The 19,035-nt window shown below is 45.7% G+C and overlaps 1 protein-coding gene across 1 annotated transcript in view; it reads right to left on the reverse strand.

The window, feature by feature from the left end:
• Positions 1-234: 234 nt before the first annotated feature.
• Positions 235-19,035, reverse strand: part of LOC123037559 (trichohyalin-like) — a 31,829-nt gene continuing 13,028 nt past the window's right edge. The window contains exons 4-5 of the mRNA XM_044458807.1: positions 559-708; positions 235-441 (exon numbers count right to left, since the gene is read on the reverse strand). Of these exons, the coding sequence (XP_044314742.1) occupies positions 235-441; positions 559-708 (357 nt within the window). The remainder of the gene's footprint in view (positions 442-558; positions 709-19,035) is intronic.

Consider the following 19,035-nt stretch of genomic DNA (forward strand, 5'->3'; position numbering starts at 1 on the left):
GCGCTCCCGCCCGCTTGACTCCGTTGAAGCGAGAGCGGGAGATCGGCAGCGGCCGTCCGAGGAGTTCGGATGCGAAGCCCGAAGTTCGCACTCTGGAGCGCGGACGTTGCGAGAGGCGAGCGAGGGAGCGCAAGAGGGGCGAGAGCGAAAGCTCGGAGAGCAGTGGGCCACTGGCCTAAACATTCCGCCCCCCCTTGCAACTACTCGGGTTGCAACATAGCCTGGTTGCTCTTTTCACGGCTGGTGGCAGGCTCCGGACACGACCCACCCAAACACGGTGCTCTGGGCTACTGGCAGTCCATCTTGAAGTTTCAGGAATCCCGGCCGCATCACGTTCGGATACATATCCGCGCCCAGGATGATGGAGATTGTCGCGGGGAGATAGAACCGCTCATCAGCCAGCGTAATGTCCCGGAAGTGGGTCCTTACAGCGTCGCTCAGCTCCCGGATTGGAGTGCGGATGCGCACGTGAGGCTCTATTTTGAAAATTGCGTCTAGCCGGACAGCGCTGTCGATTCTTGACCCCACGGTTGCCGAACAGATCTGTTCGCCTCCCACGTTGGTGGTCGGCAAGCGGAAACTCGACGCTAGCGAAGCGTCGATGCAGCTCATAGGCGTGCACGGGTCAATAAGCGCCGCAGTGTCGAAGACCCGACTCCCGGTCTCTAAACGCACCAAAGCCGTCGGTAGGAGGTTGACGCTGTGCCGCTGTAGAAGGGACGTTAGGGACGGAGCTGTGACCGCAAGCTGCGTGGCACCCCGACGAGTAGCAGAAAATTGCCGCGGAGTGTCAGATGAGTGCCGTGGAGTGGCGAACGAGTGCCGAGGAGCGGCTGAGGAATGCCGTGGAGTGGCGGACGAGGGCCGAGGAGTGGCTGTAGAATGCCGTGGAGTGGCGGACGAGGGCCGAGGAGCGGCTGAGGAGTGTTGCGGAGTGGCAGCGGATCTCTGCGACCGGCGTGCTGCCGGGCGGGACTGCCGTGATGCCATCGGTGGTTCCGAGAGATGAAGGAGAGTGTGGTGATCCTGGCCGCAAGTTTTGCAGCGATCACCTCGCCGACACGCTCCGTCGGAGTGCTCGTGGGCCAAGCAGCGGTGGCAGTACCGGTTGGCAAGGACAGCCCGGAGCCTCTTCTCGGCACTCAGACGGAGGAACCGACGACACTTCCAAAGTGGATGGATCCCGCTACAGACTCGGCAACGGTAGGATTGCATACCTCGAGTTCGTCTGAGCTCCAATGCGATGGCGCTGCGCGGACGTGGAGACATCGTGTGAGATCTGATTGGCGGAATAGGACAAAATGAAAAATTTGGATCACCGGAGTGAAGGGTCGACTGGTTATTGCGGGCCGGCGGACTCTTCCGTTGGAAGAAGGACGACCTTCGCTATGGGACGCTTAATGACTCCCCGTGCAGTGCGGATGTCGACCACACGAACATGGCCATCGGCTCCCGGAAACACCGCGTCAATTCTGCCTAATCGCCACTCATTGGACGGAAGGTTGTCTTCCTTGACTACCACCATGTCCCCGGCACGGAGATTTCTTGTGGGGGTTCGCCACTTATTCCGCTTATGGAGTTCCTTGAGGTACTCCTCCTTCCATCGCAGACGAAATTGTTGATGAAGAGCCTTCAGGTGCTGCCAGCGGTTTATAATAGATGTGGTGTCCCCCTTTATCTCGGGTTCGACCATGGCGAGGAGGGGCCCTCCAACAAGAAAGTGCCCAGGCGTAAGTGCCAGCAGGTCAGTGGGGTCTTCGGACATTGGCGCGAGCGGGCGCGAATTCAGGCATGCTTCGATCCTAGCTAGAAGCGTGGACAGCTCTTCGAACGTATATTTCCGCGTCGCCGTGGACTTGTAGAACAGGGTCTTGAAGCTCTTAACACCTGCTTCCCACAAGCCTCCCATGTGGGGTGCTCCCGGAGGAATGAATTGCCAGAGCAGCTGCTGGTGACTATAGGCACCTGTCACAGCATCCTTGAGAGCTTGGAGAAACTCGCGGGAGAGTAGGGCAGCCGCACCCACAAAGGTCTTCCCATTGTCCGACTGAACTTGACGGGGGCATCCTCTGCGGGACACGAAACGGGCGAAGGCGGCGAGAAACTTCTCAGTCGTGAGGTCGGAAGTAGGCTCTAAATGGATGGCCTTAGTGGCGAAGCACACGAACACCAGCACATACCCTTTCGTAATGAGACAGGCTCGTCCCGTGTAGTTTTTGATGTCGAAGGGACCGGCATAGTCCACACCGGTATAAGTGAAAGGGCGCGAGAAGGACGTTCGTTCTTTGGGTAAGTCTCCCATCAATTGCGTTTGCAACCTCTTTTTGTGGATGATGCAGACCTTGCATGAATATATGACGGACTTGACCAAATTCCTCACCCTCGGGATCCAGAACTTGGAACGGATCAGACGGATCATTAGCTGATTGCCACCGTGCAGCGTTATGCGATGCCGTAAATGGACGAGGAGTCGAGACAGATGGCAGTCGTATGGAAGGATGACAGGGTGCCGTTCATCATACTGGAGAAGTTCGGAGGCCGTGACTCGGCCGCATGCTCTCATGAGCCCTTGGGAATCAATGAACGGGTTCAGGTTTTGGACAAGGCTGGATGCTGGCACTGGCCGTTTTTGGCTTAAGCAGCCAATCTCAAGGGCAAAGTGCCTGCGTTGCGTGACGGAAATCAGGAGCCGCTCGGCCGACGCAATTTCAGGAGCTGTCAAGGGATCCTCAAACGGGGACATGAGCTTTCGCGAACACTGGATGAACCGATGAGCGTAAGCGAGGACTCGCAACGCCTTGTCGAGTGTGGAAAAACGCTCCAGAATGTCTTCAGGGGGTACCTTCGCAACATGGACCTTGACTGCTCGCTTCTCGAGTTCAGTCACAGGGGGTTCATAGCCTTGAATGGGCCACTCGCAGCGAGGCCACTGCAGCCAGGCAGGACCATGCCACCACAGCTGGCTGTCCGCAAGGTCTTGAAGCGCCACCCCCGGCTAGCGAGATCTGCCGGGTTATGCTCGGAGCGAACGTGTGCCCATTTTTCCACCTCGGTGAGCTGGGTGATCTTGGTCACACGATTTGCCACGAACGTTGTCCAGTGGCACGCTGGCTTATGCAACCAGGCGAGAACAATCGTAGAGTCCGTCCAACAGTGCAGGGCGGACGCCTGCCCGGGCATCTTCGGAAGAACGGCGTTGGCCATTTCTGACAATAACAAGGCTCCGCACAACTCGAGCCGCGGGAGCGACACCGTTTTTACTGGGGCAACCCGCGTCTTTGCCGTGAGCAAGTTCACCATTACCGCGGACCCAGCCTCAACTCGGACGTAGATGGCTGCGCCGTACGCCTTCTGCGAGGCGTCGCAGAACCCATGATGCTCAATTTTCAAATGTGGTCGGAAGGCGACCCATCGGGGAATGTGGATCTGATCAAGAGCGGAGTAATTTTCCAGGAAGTCAACCCATCTTTGGCAAAAATCTCGAGGGAGGGCATCGTCCCATCCTAGATTTTGGAGCCAAATGTCCTGCATGAACATCTTTGCCCGGACTATGAAGGGGGCGAGCCAACCCGCTGGATCAAATAGTTTGGCGATTTGGGATAGGACTTGACGCTTTGTGAACGTTGAACCCAGGGTCAGTTCGGGCGGAATGAAGAAAAACTCGTCAGACGTCGCCTTCCACCGCACTCCGAGAGTTTTAGCCGTGCTCTCTGCGTCGATTTCAAGGAAGTCCGCGCGAAGGAGATGGTCACTCTGGATGTTGGCCAAAATCGCCTTGCTATTGGATGTCCATTTTCTAAAGGGGGAATCCTGCTGAATCCAGGGCCCCCTGGAGCTCGCGGATAGCCGCTTGCGCTTCGGGTTTGGAGTCTGCCCCCGCGAGTACGTCGTCGACGTACATGAACTGTCGGATAATCCGACTCGCCTGCGGATACCTCGACTCTTCGTCGTCGGCGAGCTGTTGCAGGACACGGATCGCTAGGAACGGGGCTCAATTGACCCCGAAGGTGACTGTCTTCAACTCGTAGTCGCGGATTTCCCCATTGGAGTTGCGGAATAGAATACGCTGCAAGGGAGTATGCTGGGGGTCTACCCAAATTTGCCGATACATCTTCTCGATGTCGGCGTTGAAGACGAACCTAAAGTATCGCCACTTCAGGATTTGAATCGTGAGGTCGGATTGTAAGACCGGGCCCGCGTAAAGTATGTCATTCAGACTGGTCCCGTTTGCGGAAGGGCTAGAGGCGTTGAAAACCACCCGCACTTTAGTGGTTGTGCTCTCGGGTTTAAGAACGGCGTGATGTGGAAGGTAGTACGTGGCGGAACTGCTCGTCAAAGGGACCTCGGCCATGTGACCTAAGTCGAGGTATTCTTGGATTACGGAGTCATACCGGGCTTTCAGGGGCGGATCTCTTTTTAGGCGCTGCTCGTTACGCAGAAATTGAGCCAGAGCAAAGGATCGTGAAGATGCGAGCTCGGAACCATTATGCTCGGGTTCGCGCAAGGGGAGCATCACAACGTATTTGCCTTGATTGTCCCTTCTTGTAGTCTGGACAAAATTGTGTTCGCAGACGGAATCGGACTCGGGGACTATCTGTGTGGGCACTTCCTCCACCTCCCAGAATTTGGTAAGGAGATGATCCAACGAGTCGTCGAGTCCGCAGGTAACTCGAGTGGAGAAGCTGGACAAATTGCGGGGGGCCGCTGGAGATATGGGACCTGTCAACACCCATCCAAAAATGGTTTCCTGGCCGAGAAGTGAACCGCAAATGTTAGCCCTGGCGTTGCCGAGGAGGATGGACGGAAGAATGTCGGCTCCTATCAAGACATCGATTTGGGAGCTCTCGAAGAACTTGGGATCTGCAAGGGGGATGTCAGGAATTCCCTTAAGAAGATCTCGAGGGACTGGATACGAAGGCAGATTCCCGGCCAGCTGCGGAAGAACGTAAGCTGAAGTTTCTAAATGCAGCCCGGGTCTGGAAGGCGATCGAATAGAAAAATTACAGAGTTTCGTGGACTGGGCGGCAACGGTTTGATTAAGACCAGAGACTTGGGCCTGGATAGTCTTGAAGGGAAGTTTGACGAGGTTGAAAAGTCTCTCCGTAATAAAGGTTGCCTCGGAACCAGAATCGATTAGGGCTCGCGCCTGGAAATTGCACCCTAAATGGCAAATGTTAATAAGGGCTGTGCCCAGTAAGACGGCTCTTGAGCCGGAAGCGAAGCACACTTGCACATCAGAGTGATCCTCTGTGGGGCTCGTGCCTCTTGTAGTAGGAGCGGGTCGAGACCTGAATGGCGCAGACGGACTTGGAGCGACCGCGAATGGATTACCGCGGTGCAGGAGGGTGTGATGACGGCTGTGGCCCGTGAAGCAGCTATGGGCGCTAGTGCAATCCCGTTGCAGGTGCCCTCGTGCAAAACAGTTCAGGCAAAGCTGCTTTTTCTTAATGTAGTCGGAGCGACCATTTACATCCATCTCAAGGAAGCGCGGGCATAAGCGAACAGGATGATTCTCTCTGGAGCAGAGATCGCACCCTCTTGGGGCTGGAGTCACTCTGGCCTCGTAGGAATTAAGCCTACGCGCTGGGGCGCTCGCAGGTGTCGACCTTGGCGGAAACTGACCTGAACTGCTAGGCCTGATGTCATCGATAGCCTCCAGAGTGCGATGACGCTCTGTCAAGAACAAGTCTAACTCATTCCACGTTGGAATCTCAGCCTTGTTGTGAATGGACTGCTCCCACAACGACAGCGTGATTTTGGGAAGCTTTAAAGAAACCATGTACACCAGGAGACAATCCCAAGTCTCGACTTGAATAGAGGACATCTCTAAGGCTGTCAGGCAACTTTGGATTGTGCCTTGCAGCTCTTTCAGAGCGGCTCCGGACTCCTGGGGTACTGCCTGAATGTTGAAGAGGATTTTCAACTGGCTATTGACTAATAACCGCCGATTTTCGAAGCGGTCGGTGAGGGTTCGCCACGCGGAGATAAACCCTTCGTTGGTCAGCGGGGCTTTAGAAACAATGGCGTGCGCATCGCCACTTGTTTTGGACAGTAGGTGGAACAACTTCTCTACCGGTGTAAGACGCGAGTTGTGGATGTATATCGCGGAAAAAAGATCTCTGAAGGTGGGCCAACGCAGGTAATCACCAGCGAAAACTTCGGTGTCGACTGGTGGCAAACGACAGCCCGTAGACGGCGGTGTTGGAACACTGACAGCAGCCTGAATGGGCTGGGAGGCGGCCTTGTCTATTATGTCCTGAAGTTGGACCAAACATCTCGAATATACAGAGTAGCAGTAACTGTACTTGGATTCAAGCACTGTCGAGGTGGCCGTACTGTCGGTGGACGCGGAAAGAAGATCGGAGCAACTTTCATAACTCTTCTCCACCTTTTCCCACAAGGCCCGGATTTGGTCCCGATGGACTTGGCACACGCCAGGGGAAAGTCGTTCTGGTTCAGCGGCGCTCGGAGTATGAATATCCGCTTGAAACTGGCTAACCCGGTCTGTTGTGGCAATAAACCTTTTGAGGGCGATGTCTATCGCGGTTTGAGCCATCTTGGACACCGACCGAGAAAGCCTTGACGGGGGACCGGAGATAGTCTCGACGGACTCGTCGCTTTTTGCCCTTGGAATGGCAATGGCAGCCTTTGGTGTTAATTGAGACGGCCGCGGAGACGCGGATTGGGACCTGTCCAAACGGATAGATGGGATCGACCTCGGTTTCTTGTCGTCTCCCGTGGGCATTCTCGGACTCGAACTTGCGGATCAGCTCTTGTCGACTGACCTGAGCAAGGGGCTTTTCGTTCAGAACGTAAGGATCTTCACCGTTAAGCTCTCGGTCGTCCCTGCAAATGAACGCACGCAAAAGAAAAGAAAACCACAGAGTACGGTCACACTGTTAATTTGTGCGGAGTAGAAAACACAGTGCCATAAACAACGAGAAGAATCGGAAGAAAATATTTGGAAATCGATGAAACTGTATTGATTGTTTATATATTTGTATATCTGTTGACTTCTGTTTTATTTTGTTTATTTTTATTATACCCTTGCAGAGGGTATTATAATTTTGGTCAAAAGTGTGCAACGCAGTGAAGGAGACATCTCCGACCATATAAAGTATATATATTCTTGATCAGGATCACCTCCTGAGTTGATATAGCCATGTCCGTCTGTCCGTCTGTCCGTCTGTCCGTCTGTCCGTCTGTCCGTCTGTCTGTTTCTACGCAAACTAGTCTCTCAGTTTTAAAGCTATCGAATTGAAACTTTGCACACACCCTTCTTTCCTTTGCACGCAGTATATAAGTCGGAACGGCCGGGATCGGCCGACTATATCCTATAGCTGCCATATAACTGATTAATCGGAAATGCCATTACTTTGGTGTTTGTAAAGTTAGGAAGCTGGGATTTACTATGGGTTTTATATTTGGCCAATCAATCCGACCTACCAAATTTCATAAGGATCGGCCGACTATATCCTATAGCTGCCATATAACTGATTAATCGGAAATGCCATTACTTTGGTGTTTGTAAAGTTAGGAAGCTGGGATTTACTATGGGTTTTATATTTGGCCAATCAATCCGACCTACCAAATTTCATAAGGATCGGCCGACTATATCCTATAGCTGCCATATAACTGATTAATCGGAAATGCCATTACTTTGGTGTTTGTAAAGTTAGGAAGCTGGGATTTATTATGGGTTTTATATTTGGCCAATCAATCCGACCTACCAAATTTCATAAGGATCGGCCGACTATATCCTATAGCTGCCATATAACTGATTGATCGGAAATGCCATAACTTTTGTGTTTTTAAAGTTAGAAAGTTGGGATTTTTTATGAGTATTAAGAATGCATCACATGAATAATTTTGGAGAATATAATTTACAGAGTATTCTGCAAGGGTATATCAACTTCGGCTCCGCCCGAAGTTAGCTTTCCTTTCTTGTTTTTATTTATTTTTTTTGGGGTTGGAAAATATCTTTGATCGCAACAAAAAATCCGGAAAAACTCAATAAAAATAAATTAATTAATCCATTAAATAAATAAATTACTTTGCCGGAAATAATTAAATAATATTTATAATTCAATAGTAATTATAGTTATGAATTAATTATTTTTATAATTAAATAATAATTATAATTATAAATACTGTTTTGAGCGGAGCCGGAACGGTGGAATTAAAAAACCTTGGCTTTGTTACGGGAGAAATGTTCACTGGGTTATGCCGTCGGCAGCGCAGTGCATGCGTGAGGGCGCGGGAGAGAGAGAGAAGGGGCAAAAAAATCAGCAACAATAATAACACAGCCGTTGGCGCGGTTAATTGCGGCAATTTGGAGAAAAAACAATCACGGTCGCACCCGTGTGGATTTGAATTTATTTTATTTTATGTTCCTGTATGTGGAGGCAGAAAATATATTTATGTATGTAGATATGGGCATGCATGCGTGAATGGATATGTGTATGTTCCTGTATGTGGAGGCAGAAAATAGTTCTATGTATGTATGTAGATATGGGCATGCATGCGTTTATGTGTAAGTGTATATCGGTACAGTAGAGCGTCGAAGAGTGGACTGTATTTGAAGTGACGGAACTGATGAAATTATGTGGAGAAAAAAAACACAAGACAAAAAAATATCTCGACAGCGGCGGAGTGTACGGCGAACAGGGAAACTCCCGAAATTACTTCACACCGAGTGGCTGATATTTAGTTATGCCTTTTTATTTTCCACCACACAATTTCACTTTTTGTCGTATATATTTTTTTTTTGGGAGGCAGAATTGCACTGCACTATGCACACAAGTTGTCACGCGCGTGTATGTGTATGTCTGGATGCACATATGCCTTGACCGTTGGCAAGTTGATGTACAACGGGGAACGAAAAGGAAAACGGCAAGGAGTATGGCGACGCACACAAAGCGGAGACGGATAGAAACTTTTTGGAATTGAAGGAATGTTAAATTTCTCGACTGCCGTTGTGTCGGGAAAACTCGGACGTGGAGTTGACACGAAAAAATTGATCTTACTGCAGTGTGAACGAAATTCAATGTTCGAACCACTGCTAAAGACCGGCAGCGAGAGGGAGTCGGAAAATGCTCGTACTTAAATTTTTTGCGGAAAAATCACAGTCGAATAGCAGAAGGATATCCTTATCCGGCTCGAATAGACCAAATGTTGTAGGGGGGCGATCCTTCCACAAAAAGGGATTGGCTGGCAGAAATAGTTCCCACGGCGCAAACGCAGAGGAAGTCGAAAAAAATGATGAAGTCGGGGGCGTCGTGGGGTAATTCAATGTATTTAGTTCAGCTGCATACAAGAGACTAATTAAAACTTAAAACTAAAACCGCGCTCCCGCCCGCTTGACTCCGTTGAAGCGAGAGCGGGAGATCGGCAGCGGCCGTCCGAGGAGTTCGGATGCGAAGCCCGAAGTTCGCACTCTGGAGCGCGGACGTTGCGAGAGGCGAGCGAGGGAGCGCAAGAGGGGCGAGAGCGAAAGCTCGGAGAGCAGTGGGCCACTGGCCTAAACACTGCCATATAACTGATTAATCCGAAATGCCATAACTTTGGTGTTTGTAAAGTTAGGAAGTTGGGATTTTCTATGGGTTGTATTTTTGGCCAATCAATCCGACGTTCCCAATTTCATATGGATCGGTCGACTATATCCTATAGCTGCGATATAACTGAACGATCAGAAATGCCATAACTTTGGTGTTTTTAAAGTTAGGAAGTTGGGATTTTTTATGGGTTCTATATTTGGCCAATCAATCTGACCTACCGAATTTCATAAGGATCGGCCGACTATATTCTATAGCTGCCATTTAACTGAACGATCGGAAATGCCATAACATTGGTGTTTTTAAAGTTAGGAAATTGGGATTTTGTATAGGTTTTTTATTTGGTCAATCTATCAGACATACCAAATTTCATAAGGATCTTTGGTGTGTCTTTCAGATTTAATTTTAAACCTAATTTAGAATTGTTATTGAGCACTGGTACATATAAGAAAATTTGTACTTAGTCATAGAATATGTCATAGAATATGACTATCATAGTTATCATCATAAATAAAATCAATCAATAAAATTCAACCCCCTCGAACTTTTCCTTAATGGTAATGCCAACTTTTGAGAAATAGATTTATTAAATATTATTTTGAATCTGTCGCCGATCCATTTTTATACCCTTGCAGAGGGTATTATAATTTTGGTCAAAAGTGTGCAACGCAGTGAAGGAGACATCTCCGACCATATAAAGTATATATATTCTTGATCAGGATCACCTCCTGAGTTTATATAGCCATGTCCGTCTGCCCGTCTGTCTGTCTGTCCGTCTGTCTGTCCGTCTGTCTGTCCGTCTGTCTGTTTCTACGCAAACTAGTCTCTCAGTTTTAAAGCTATCGAATTAAAACTTTGCACACACCCTTCTTCCCTTTGCACGCAGTATATAAGTCGGAACGGCCGGGATCGGCCGACTATATCCTATAGCTGCCATATAACTGATTGATCGGAAATGCCATGACTTTCGTGTTTGTAAAGTTAGGAAGTTGGGACTTTCTATGGGTTTTATATTTGGCCAATCAATCCGACCTACCAAATTTCATAAGGATCGGCCGACTATATCCTATAGCTGCCATATAACTGATTAATCCGAAATGCCATAACTTTGGTGTTTGTAAAGTTAGGAAGTTGGGATTTTCTATGGGTTGTATTTTTGGCCAATCAATCCGATCGGTCGACTATATCCTATAGCTGCGATATAACTGAACGATCAGAAATGCCATAACTTTGGTGTTTTTAAAGTTAGGAAGTTGGGATTTTTTATGGGTTCTATATTTGGCCAATCAATCTGACCTACCAAATTTCATAAGGATCGGCCGACTATATTCTATAGCTGCCATTTAACTGAACGATCGGAAATGCCATAACATTGGTGTTTTTAAAGTTAGGAAATTGGGATTTTGTATTGGTTTTTTATTTGGTCAATCTATCAGACATACCAAATTTCATAAGGATCTTTGGTGTGTTTTTCAGATTTAATTTTAAACCTAATTTAGAATTGTTATTGAGCACTGGTACATATAAGAAAATTTGTACTTAGTCATAGAATATGTCATAGAATATGACTATCATAGTTATCATCATAAATAAAATCAATCAATAAAATTCAACCCCCTCGAACTTTTCCTTAATGGTAATGCCAACTTTTGAGAAATAGATTTATTAAATATTATTTTGAATCTGTCGCCGATCCATTTTTATACCCTTGCAGAGGGTATTATAATTTTGGTCAAAAGTGTGCAACGCAGTGAAGGAGACATCTCCGACCATAAAAAGTATATATATTCTTGATCAGGATCACCTCCTGAGTTTATATAGCCATGTCCGTCTGTCCGTCTGTCTGTCTGTCCGTCTGTCTGTCGGTCTGTCTGTCCGTCTGTCTGTTTCTACGCAAACTAGTCTTTCAGTTTTAAGGCTATCGAATTGAAACTTTGCACACACCCTTCTTTCCTTTGCACGCAGTATATAAGTCGGAACGGCCGGGATCGGCCGACTATATCCTATAGCTGTCATATAACTGATTGATCGGAAATGCCATAACTTTCGTGTTTGTAAAGTTAGGAAGTTGGGACTTTCTATGGGTTTTATATTTGGCCAATCAATCCGACCTACCAAATTTTATAAGGATCGGCCGACTATATCCTATAGCTGCCATATAACTGATTAAACCGAAATGCCATAACTTTGGTGTTTGTAAAGTTAGGAAGTTGGGATTTTCTATGGGTTGTATTTTTGGCCAATCAATCCGACGTTCCCAATTTCATATGGATCGGTCGACTATATCCTATAGCTGCGATATAACTGAACGATCAGAAATGCCATAACTTTGGTGTTTTTAAAGTTAGGAAGTTGGGATTTTTTATGGGTTCTATATTTGGCCAATCAATCTGACCTACCGAATTTCATAAGGATCGGCCGACTATATTCTATAGCTGCCATTTAACTGAACGATCGGAAATGCCATAACATTGGTGTTTTTAAAGTTAGGAAATTGGGATTTTGTATTGGTTTTTTATTTGGTCAATCTATCAGACATACCAAATTTCATAAGGATCTTTGGTGTGTTTTTCAGATTTAATTTTAAACCTAATTTAGAATTGTTATTGAGCACTGGTACATATAAGAAAATTTGTACTTAGTCATAGAATATGTCATAGAATATGACTATCATAGTTATCATCATAAATAAAATCAATCAATAAAATTCAACCCCCTCGAACTTTTCCTTAATGGTAATGCCAACTTTTGAGAAATAAATTTAGTAAATATTATTTTGAATCTGTCGCCGATCCATTTTTATACCCGTTACTCGTAGAGTAAAAGGGTATATTGTATTCGTGCAAAAGTATGTAACAGCTAGAAGGAAGCGTTTCCGACCCTATAAAGTATATATATTCTTGATCAGGGTCACTAGCCGAGTCGATCTAGCCATGTCCGTCTGTCCGTCTGCCCGTCTGTCTGTCTGTCCGTATGAACGCTGAGATCTCGGAAACTATAAAAGCTAGAAGATTGGCATTTTGCATGCAGATTCTAGGAGTTCCTACGCAGCGCAAGTTTGTTTCAAACTGGTGACACGCCCCCTCACACAATCGCTTATATACGTTTTTAAAAATGTAAATATTTCGGAAAAGTAAAAATGCAGTTTTATTGTGTTTATCAATACCTATCGAAATGTAGAAGAAATTTTTCAAATCGGACCATTCGTTAAAAAGTTATGCGTGATCAAAGTTTCTATCTCCATCTCCCTCGCACTCCCTTTACCTGAGTAACGGGTATCTGATAGTCGGGGCACCCGACTATAGCGTTCTCTCTTGTTTTGTATGAACTAGTTAAAACAAAGGATTGATGCTGGTTTCAGTGATCTTTATTATGAATTCTCACATACTCAGCCCCCTCACCACGACAAGGTCTCAAGCCACGAGAGGGAAATATTATAATCTTAACCTATATTGCACTTTATAAATACAAAATTTATCACAATCTTGAAACAATATAATAATCTATTGCTATTTTACCTAAATATATACAATTCAAATAAATAAATGAGTTAATAAATTAATAAATAAATTAATAAACAAATCCTAACATCTATATTTAAGAAAAATTCCATCATGATGACTATAGCTCGTTTTGTATGTAAGAGCAACAGCATTCCTCAGCTCATTTTCAGCAAAAATCCAATCAATTTGCGTCAAATGTTTCGTAGTTTCAGAATTATTTATTGGAATTAGATTAAATTCATTTAAAGCTTCCTCAAGTCGATCAGTGGTTGTGGATCTGCAAATATTAAAATCTCCTAATATAACCAATTTGCTATTATTTTCTAAGCTGCGTATCCTTTCTACGTCCGACATAACTTCATTACGAAATTGTGCTATAGGAAACGTTGGATTCCTATAAACAACAATGAAGGATGTATTAAGATATTTTAAGGCAATTGATTGGTATATAGTTCTTGAGCTCAAAGACTTATTTGTCTCAAACAAGAAAACTACATTTTCGGAAATATTTTGCTTGGCATAAATCATAATTCCATTTTTGCCAATACCATTCAATCGATTGCTATCAATTCTTCTTATTATGTCGAAACCTTGTGAAGAAAAGTCTTCGCTGGGAAGAGTCCAAGTTTCGACAAAACAAAGAAAATTTGCACAACAAATAATAGGGTCGTTTAAAATATCTTCGCGATGGCTTCGAAGAGACTCAACGTTATGGTAATAAAGGGAGATGTCTTCGTTTCTGTTAAACACAAACTCATAATGCGTAGTCAAAAACTTTTCCTCTCTTAACTTTTTAAGTTCGTCTTGGACATTTTGAGCTCCAAATCTTGTTGGAGGAACAAAGTCGCCTAGAAGAAAAAGTCCTGATGCGCTAGTGGCTCTGCTGCATCCAACATACAACGAAGCTCGCTTGATGCCTCTTTTAAGATGCACGGCGACTTTGCTATATGTTGCTCCTTGGCTTTTGTGGATGGTAATAGCCTCAGCAGGAACAATTTTTTTTTTTTTTTTTTTTATTTAACTTTGCTTTTATTTATTGAATCTTCTCTTAATTTTGAGACTAACAATAAGTTTACGAATCTTAACATTAAAATTTAACTAACAGTATAATAAGACTGCATTCTGGTTGCGCGTGCCTCAAGTCGGTCGCTGGGTGGGTAAGTCATTGCGACGAAGGCGTGATTGGTTGATCAACCTTGTAAGACCTCTCGCCAGGTGGTTAGGGTGCAACGATAGCTTGGTAAAGTACTTTTCCTTCTGTTCTGCGATCACTTCTTTGACTGGTAGAATGTTTAAGTCGCGATGTATGGTTTCGTTGCGAACGTACCACGGTGCCCCGGTGATTGTTCTCAAGATCTTCGACTGAGCTCGCTGGACTATGTCAATATTGCTATTGCTGGCATTCCCCCATAACTGAGAGCCGTACATCCATATAGGTTTTAGTACCGAGTTATACAGCAGGACTTTATATTCAAGACTAAGGGGAGACCGAGCGTTGATAAGCCAATGAAGGCTACTGGCTTTTAGCTTTAGGTGTGTTCTTTTGGCTTCAATGTGCCGGCGCCATGTGAGTCTTCTGTCGAGGTGTACTCCTAGATATGTCACTTCGTTTGCTTGCGGGAGTAGAGTATGGTTTAACATGAGCGGCGGGCAGTTTTGCCTGTTCAGGGTGAACGTAACGTGCTTGCATTTTTGTTCGTTCACTTTAATTCGCCAATCTGATAGCCACTTTTCAACATCGACCAGATGAAGAGCGAGCTGCGCAGTTGCTTGCATCGGGCATTTTGAGCGGCTGAGAATGGCTGTATCATCAGCAAACGTAGATGTTGTTAGTCGTGTGCTTGTTGGGATGTCTGCTGTGTAGAGGACATATAATGTTGGCCCAAGCACGCTTCCTTGAGGAACTCCAGCTCCAATAGTGAAATCGTCAGTTATAGCAGTGTTGCATCGAACAGCAAATTTTCTGTCGTAGAGGTAAGACTCTAGAAGCTTATGGGTGTTGTAGGGGAGCATTGTCTTGATCTTGAACATTAGACCTTCTAGCCAAACTCTATCAAATGCTTGAGAGACGTCTAAAAATATGGCAGTACAGTACTCTCGTTTTTCGAACGCGTTCCGAATTTCTGATGTTATCCGGTTGACCTGCTCAATTGTTCCGTGCTTTTCACGAAACCCAAATTGATGTGACGGAATTCCTTCCTGGATTCTTAGGTATGTGTTTATCCGAATCAATACGCATTTTTCAAAGAGTTTAGATAAGCATGAGAGTAGGCTTATAGGTCTATACGACGTGGGAATTGTGTGGTCTTTTCCTGGCTTTGCTATCATTATTATAATTGACTTTTTCCATCTCACTGGAAAGTGGCCTAGTTTTGCGATGGCATTAAAAAGCTGGGTGATAGTGCAAACGGCGCAATATGGGAGCTCAATGATCATTTTGGGAGTTATGAGGTCGCAGCCCGGGGATTTTTTCGGATTCAGCTGATTTTTGATGATGTTAGCGATTTCGTTTGGGCGAAACTCAATTGGTTCATGTTGAAGCTGAGGCTCATGTGGTAAAGTCGGCAAGGTGAACGCACTAGTGGCAGGATTTGGTTTGAAGACATTTTTAAGGTGGTTGGCAAACGTGCTGGCTCTGTCTGCATCGCTGCGCGCCCAGCCGCCTGTGGGGTTTCTAATAGGCATCACGGTTACTTTCGGTGAGCTTAGAGTAGGGTGAGCTCTCCATAGTGAGTGTTTTGTGCTAGATGTTGACAATTGCTCTATGTAGCGTCGGTGGACATGTGCTTCTTCTTGCTGTAAAGCTTTTGTGAGTTGACGTGAGGCATATTTTAAGCTTTGCCTAGCAGATGGTGATCTGTGGAGTTGCCACTCTCGACGTAAGCGTCGCTTTTCGAGGACGAGCTGTTCTATTTGTAGATTTGTCTTCTTTTGGTTGCTTTGTGTACTTGTAGTTTGGGGTGTTGAAACTCGAGCTGCAGAGACGAGTACAGACTCCAGTGTATTAACAAATCTGTCTACGTTGGCTTCATCGTTGAGATGAGGACTTAGCTCAATGTGTGAGCTAATGTATTTCTTGTACTTAACCCAATTGGTTTTCTGAGATGTCAATTTAAACGATTGCTCCAATGCGCCTGGATGTCGGAGAAGAATAAACAGGACAGGCGAGTGATCCGATGAAAGATCCGAGAGGCATTCGGCGCTTATCAGATTTTTAGAAATGTTTTTGGTAATTGCAAAGTCTATTAAATCGGGTAGTTTCCTTGGGTCTGCCGGCCAGTATGTTGGTCTGCCAGGAGAAACATAGTCCAGCTTGTTCTTGGCTTTTATAACTGCATTATAGAGCTGTTTTCCTTTTGGAGTCACGAGACGTGATCCCCAGTGTGTGTGCTTGGCGTTGTAGTCCCCTGCTGCTATGAAGTGGTCTCCTAGTGAGTTGAAAAACTGCATAAACTCATCTTCAGCTATGGTGAAGCGAGGGGGGCAGTATACGGCGGCTAGTGTAAGTTGGTTGCCAGTATTTGTTTGTATATTTATAGATGTGGCCTGTAGATAATTTTTAGCAAATTTGTTATGATAGTGGTGCTTAATACGGCTTCTGATTAGAATTCCAGTCCCACCATGTGCTTTACCATCTGGATGATTTGTTCCGTAAAATGAGTAACCTCGTAGTTGAAAATTGTATTTATTTGTAAGGTGTGTTTCTGAAAGCAGCATTACGTCGATATGGTTGTCGAGTAGGAATTGAGCTAACTCAAGTTTATGCTGTGAGACGCCGTTAGCGTTCCACGTAGATATCCTTAGGGAAGTCATTATTTGGATTGTTGTGAAACCAGCATTTGAATCAGTAGATTTTGGTTTCGCATTAAATCTTGCATAGTTGTGCGCATAAACGACATAAACTCCGTAAGGCTTTGCTGCAGGCTGTATATCATATCTTCGAAGTTGCTTTTTGACTGCTCCGGGAATTGTTGCTGCTGAGCCGTGTTCGGTTCTTGGTATGCTGATTGCAGAAATGAACTTTTTGAGACAGGGTTAGCCAGTCCTGATTTTAAAGCGCTTGCGTAAGTCACATTTTTATCAGAGTTTAAGGGTCCTAGTGAGGATCTGGCTGCAGTCGAGAAGAAGACTTCAGGGTTTGATCTGGAAGCTGTCATCTGTTTATTTTGGGTGCGGGCGGCAGTTCCTCTCTGGTGGATGCGACTTTTCAGCTCCTTGTAAACAGGGCAGCCTCTGTAGTTAGCAGTGTGATTGCCACCGCAGTTGCCGCACTTTTTCGAGTTGCAGTCATCTTTGCTCGTTGGGCAGTGTGCGGAGTCATGAAGATCTCCACAAACTACACACACCGGGCGCAGTTTACAGTATGACCTTGTATGGCCATATTCTTGGCAGTTCGCACATTGTACCGGGCCATTGCGTTTGTGCGGTTCCTCAACTGTAATTCTGCGGTGCAGCAGGAACTGAAGATTGTAAATGGGGTGCACTTCGTATTTCTTTAGGGGCTTATTTTCTGGTTCGAGCTCAACCTTAAAGAGTGGCTGCGGCTTTCTATCCCTGTTAAGGATGTTGAAGACTGTCTTAGCGTTAAATCCCTTCTCTTGAAGCGCCTTTGTTATCTCTGCAGGCGTTACGTCGGACTCTATGCCCTTAAGTACGACTTGCAGGCCCTTGCTACTTTTTAGCTGATACGTGTAAAAGTTCTTTTTATTCTCGGAAAGATATTTCGATAATACTCTGTAATTATCTTCAGACTTCATTTGAACCTTTGTTTCCTGGATGTTGCCCTTTACTAGAGGTATTATGTGGAAGTTATCCTTTCCAATAAGCTCGATAATTTTGTTGACAAGAACATTGGAACTTTTTTCTCGAATATAAATAGGCGGAGGTTTTGGCTTCCTTTTCTCGACTTCAGTGGATTCGGCCGCCTCAACGTCATAGGCGTCTTCCAAGATTTTAAATCGGTTTGAGTTCGTGGGCATTTCTATTCCAGCTAGGCTAGCATTGTTACGGGTTATTTTGCGTTGAGAATTTAGAGGGCTCAGCTTCCTTTTGATTTGGATGTAGCGATCCATACCAGTCTGCACAGCCGGCTTAGTACATTCATTGGTTTTGTTCTGTTTTTCGGGCAGCGCAGTGGCAGACGTATTAATATTTGCGCTGCTAGCTGATGATGTCATTAAACGAGCAGTCGATACTGTTGCAGTTGTTGTTGTAGTTACAGTTGACGTTGTTAAAGAAATTGCGGTGCTAGTTACTGCTGATGAGCTTAGGTTATTGCATACCTGCATTGGAGCACTTGCAGCGCTCTTTGGCCGCAGAGACGTCGATGGTAGCGAGGGGGAGCAAGAACGCGCTCTCTCGCTCGATACGTTTAAGAACTCGGTCAAGTTGGGGGTAATTGCCCGCGCTTGATCAGAGCTTGCATTATTTTCGGTTGCTTTAAAAGAGAAGTAAGCGTTATTTCTTTGTACTGAGAGCCGTCTCTCGTCTTGCTCACGTTGACGTTGCGTGCGAACGTCGTTCAGACTCATTGTATTCGTGGTAAAGTTAATTAGAGTTTTAAGTGTTAAGTTTTATATTAATTAAATGACCAATCAATATAAACATTCGCGATTTCATCGCAGAAAGCGTCTTTTCGCGTTATAGTAGATTATTAAAACGGTCACTGCACTTTTGTGATTTTATTGAATATTTTTTCCCGGAGCACAATAAATACACGTCTGCATGCGACGACGGTTTAATCAGAAATCTCAGGAACAATTGGAAATTGTTTTCGGTCAACAGAAGCATGCTCCGATCTTCCACATTGAAAAACTCGAGAGGCTTTTACTATTGGAGTCCATTCGGGATCGGGACTATTCCGAACCTTTGATCTGGCGATAGTGCCAACCGTGGGTTCAAAAAATTTAATCCACAGTCGCGTTACTAAATTTAAGCCATTCACTAAGCAATGGTCTATTAGCATCAGCTGACCAGTT

This window comes from Drosophila rhopaloa, unplaced genomic scaffold, assembly GCF_018152115.1.
Source record: "Drosophila rhopaloa isolate 14029-0021.01 unplaced genomic scaffold, ASM1815211v1 contig_175, whole genome shotgun sequence".
Lineage (NCBI taxonomy): Eukaryota > Metazoa > Arthropoda > Insecta > Diptera > Drosophilidae > Drosophila > Drosophila rhopaloa.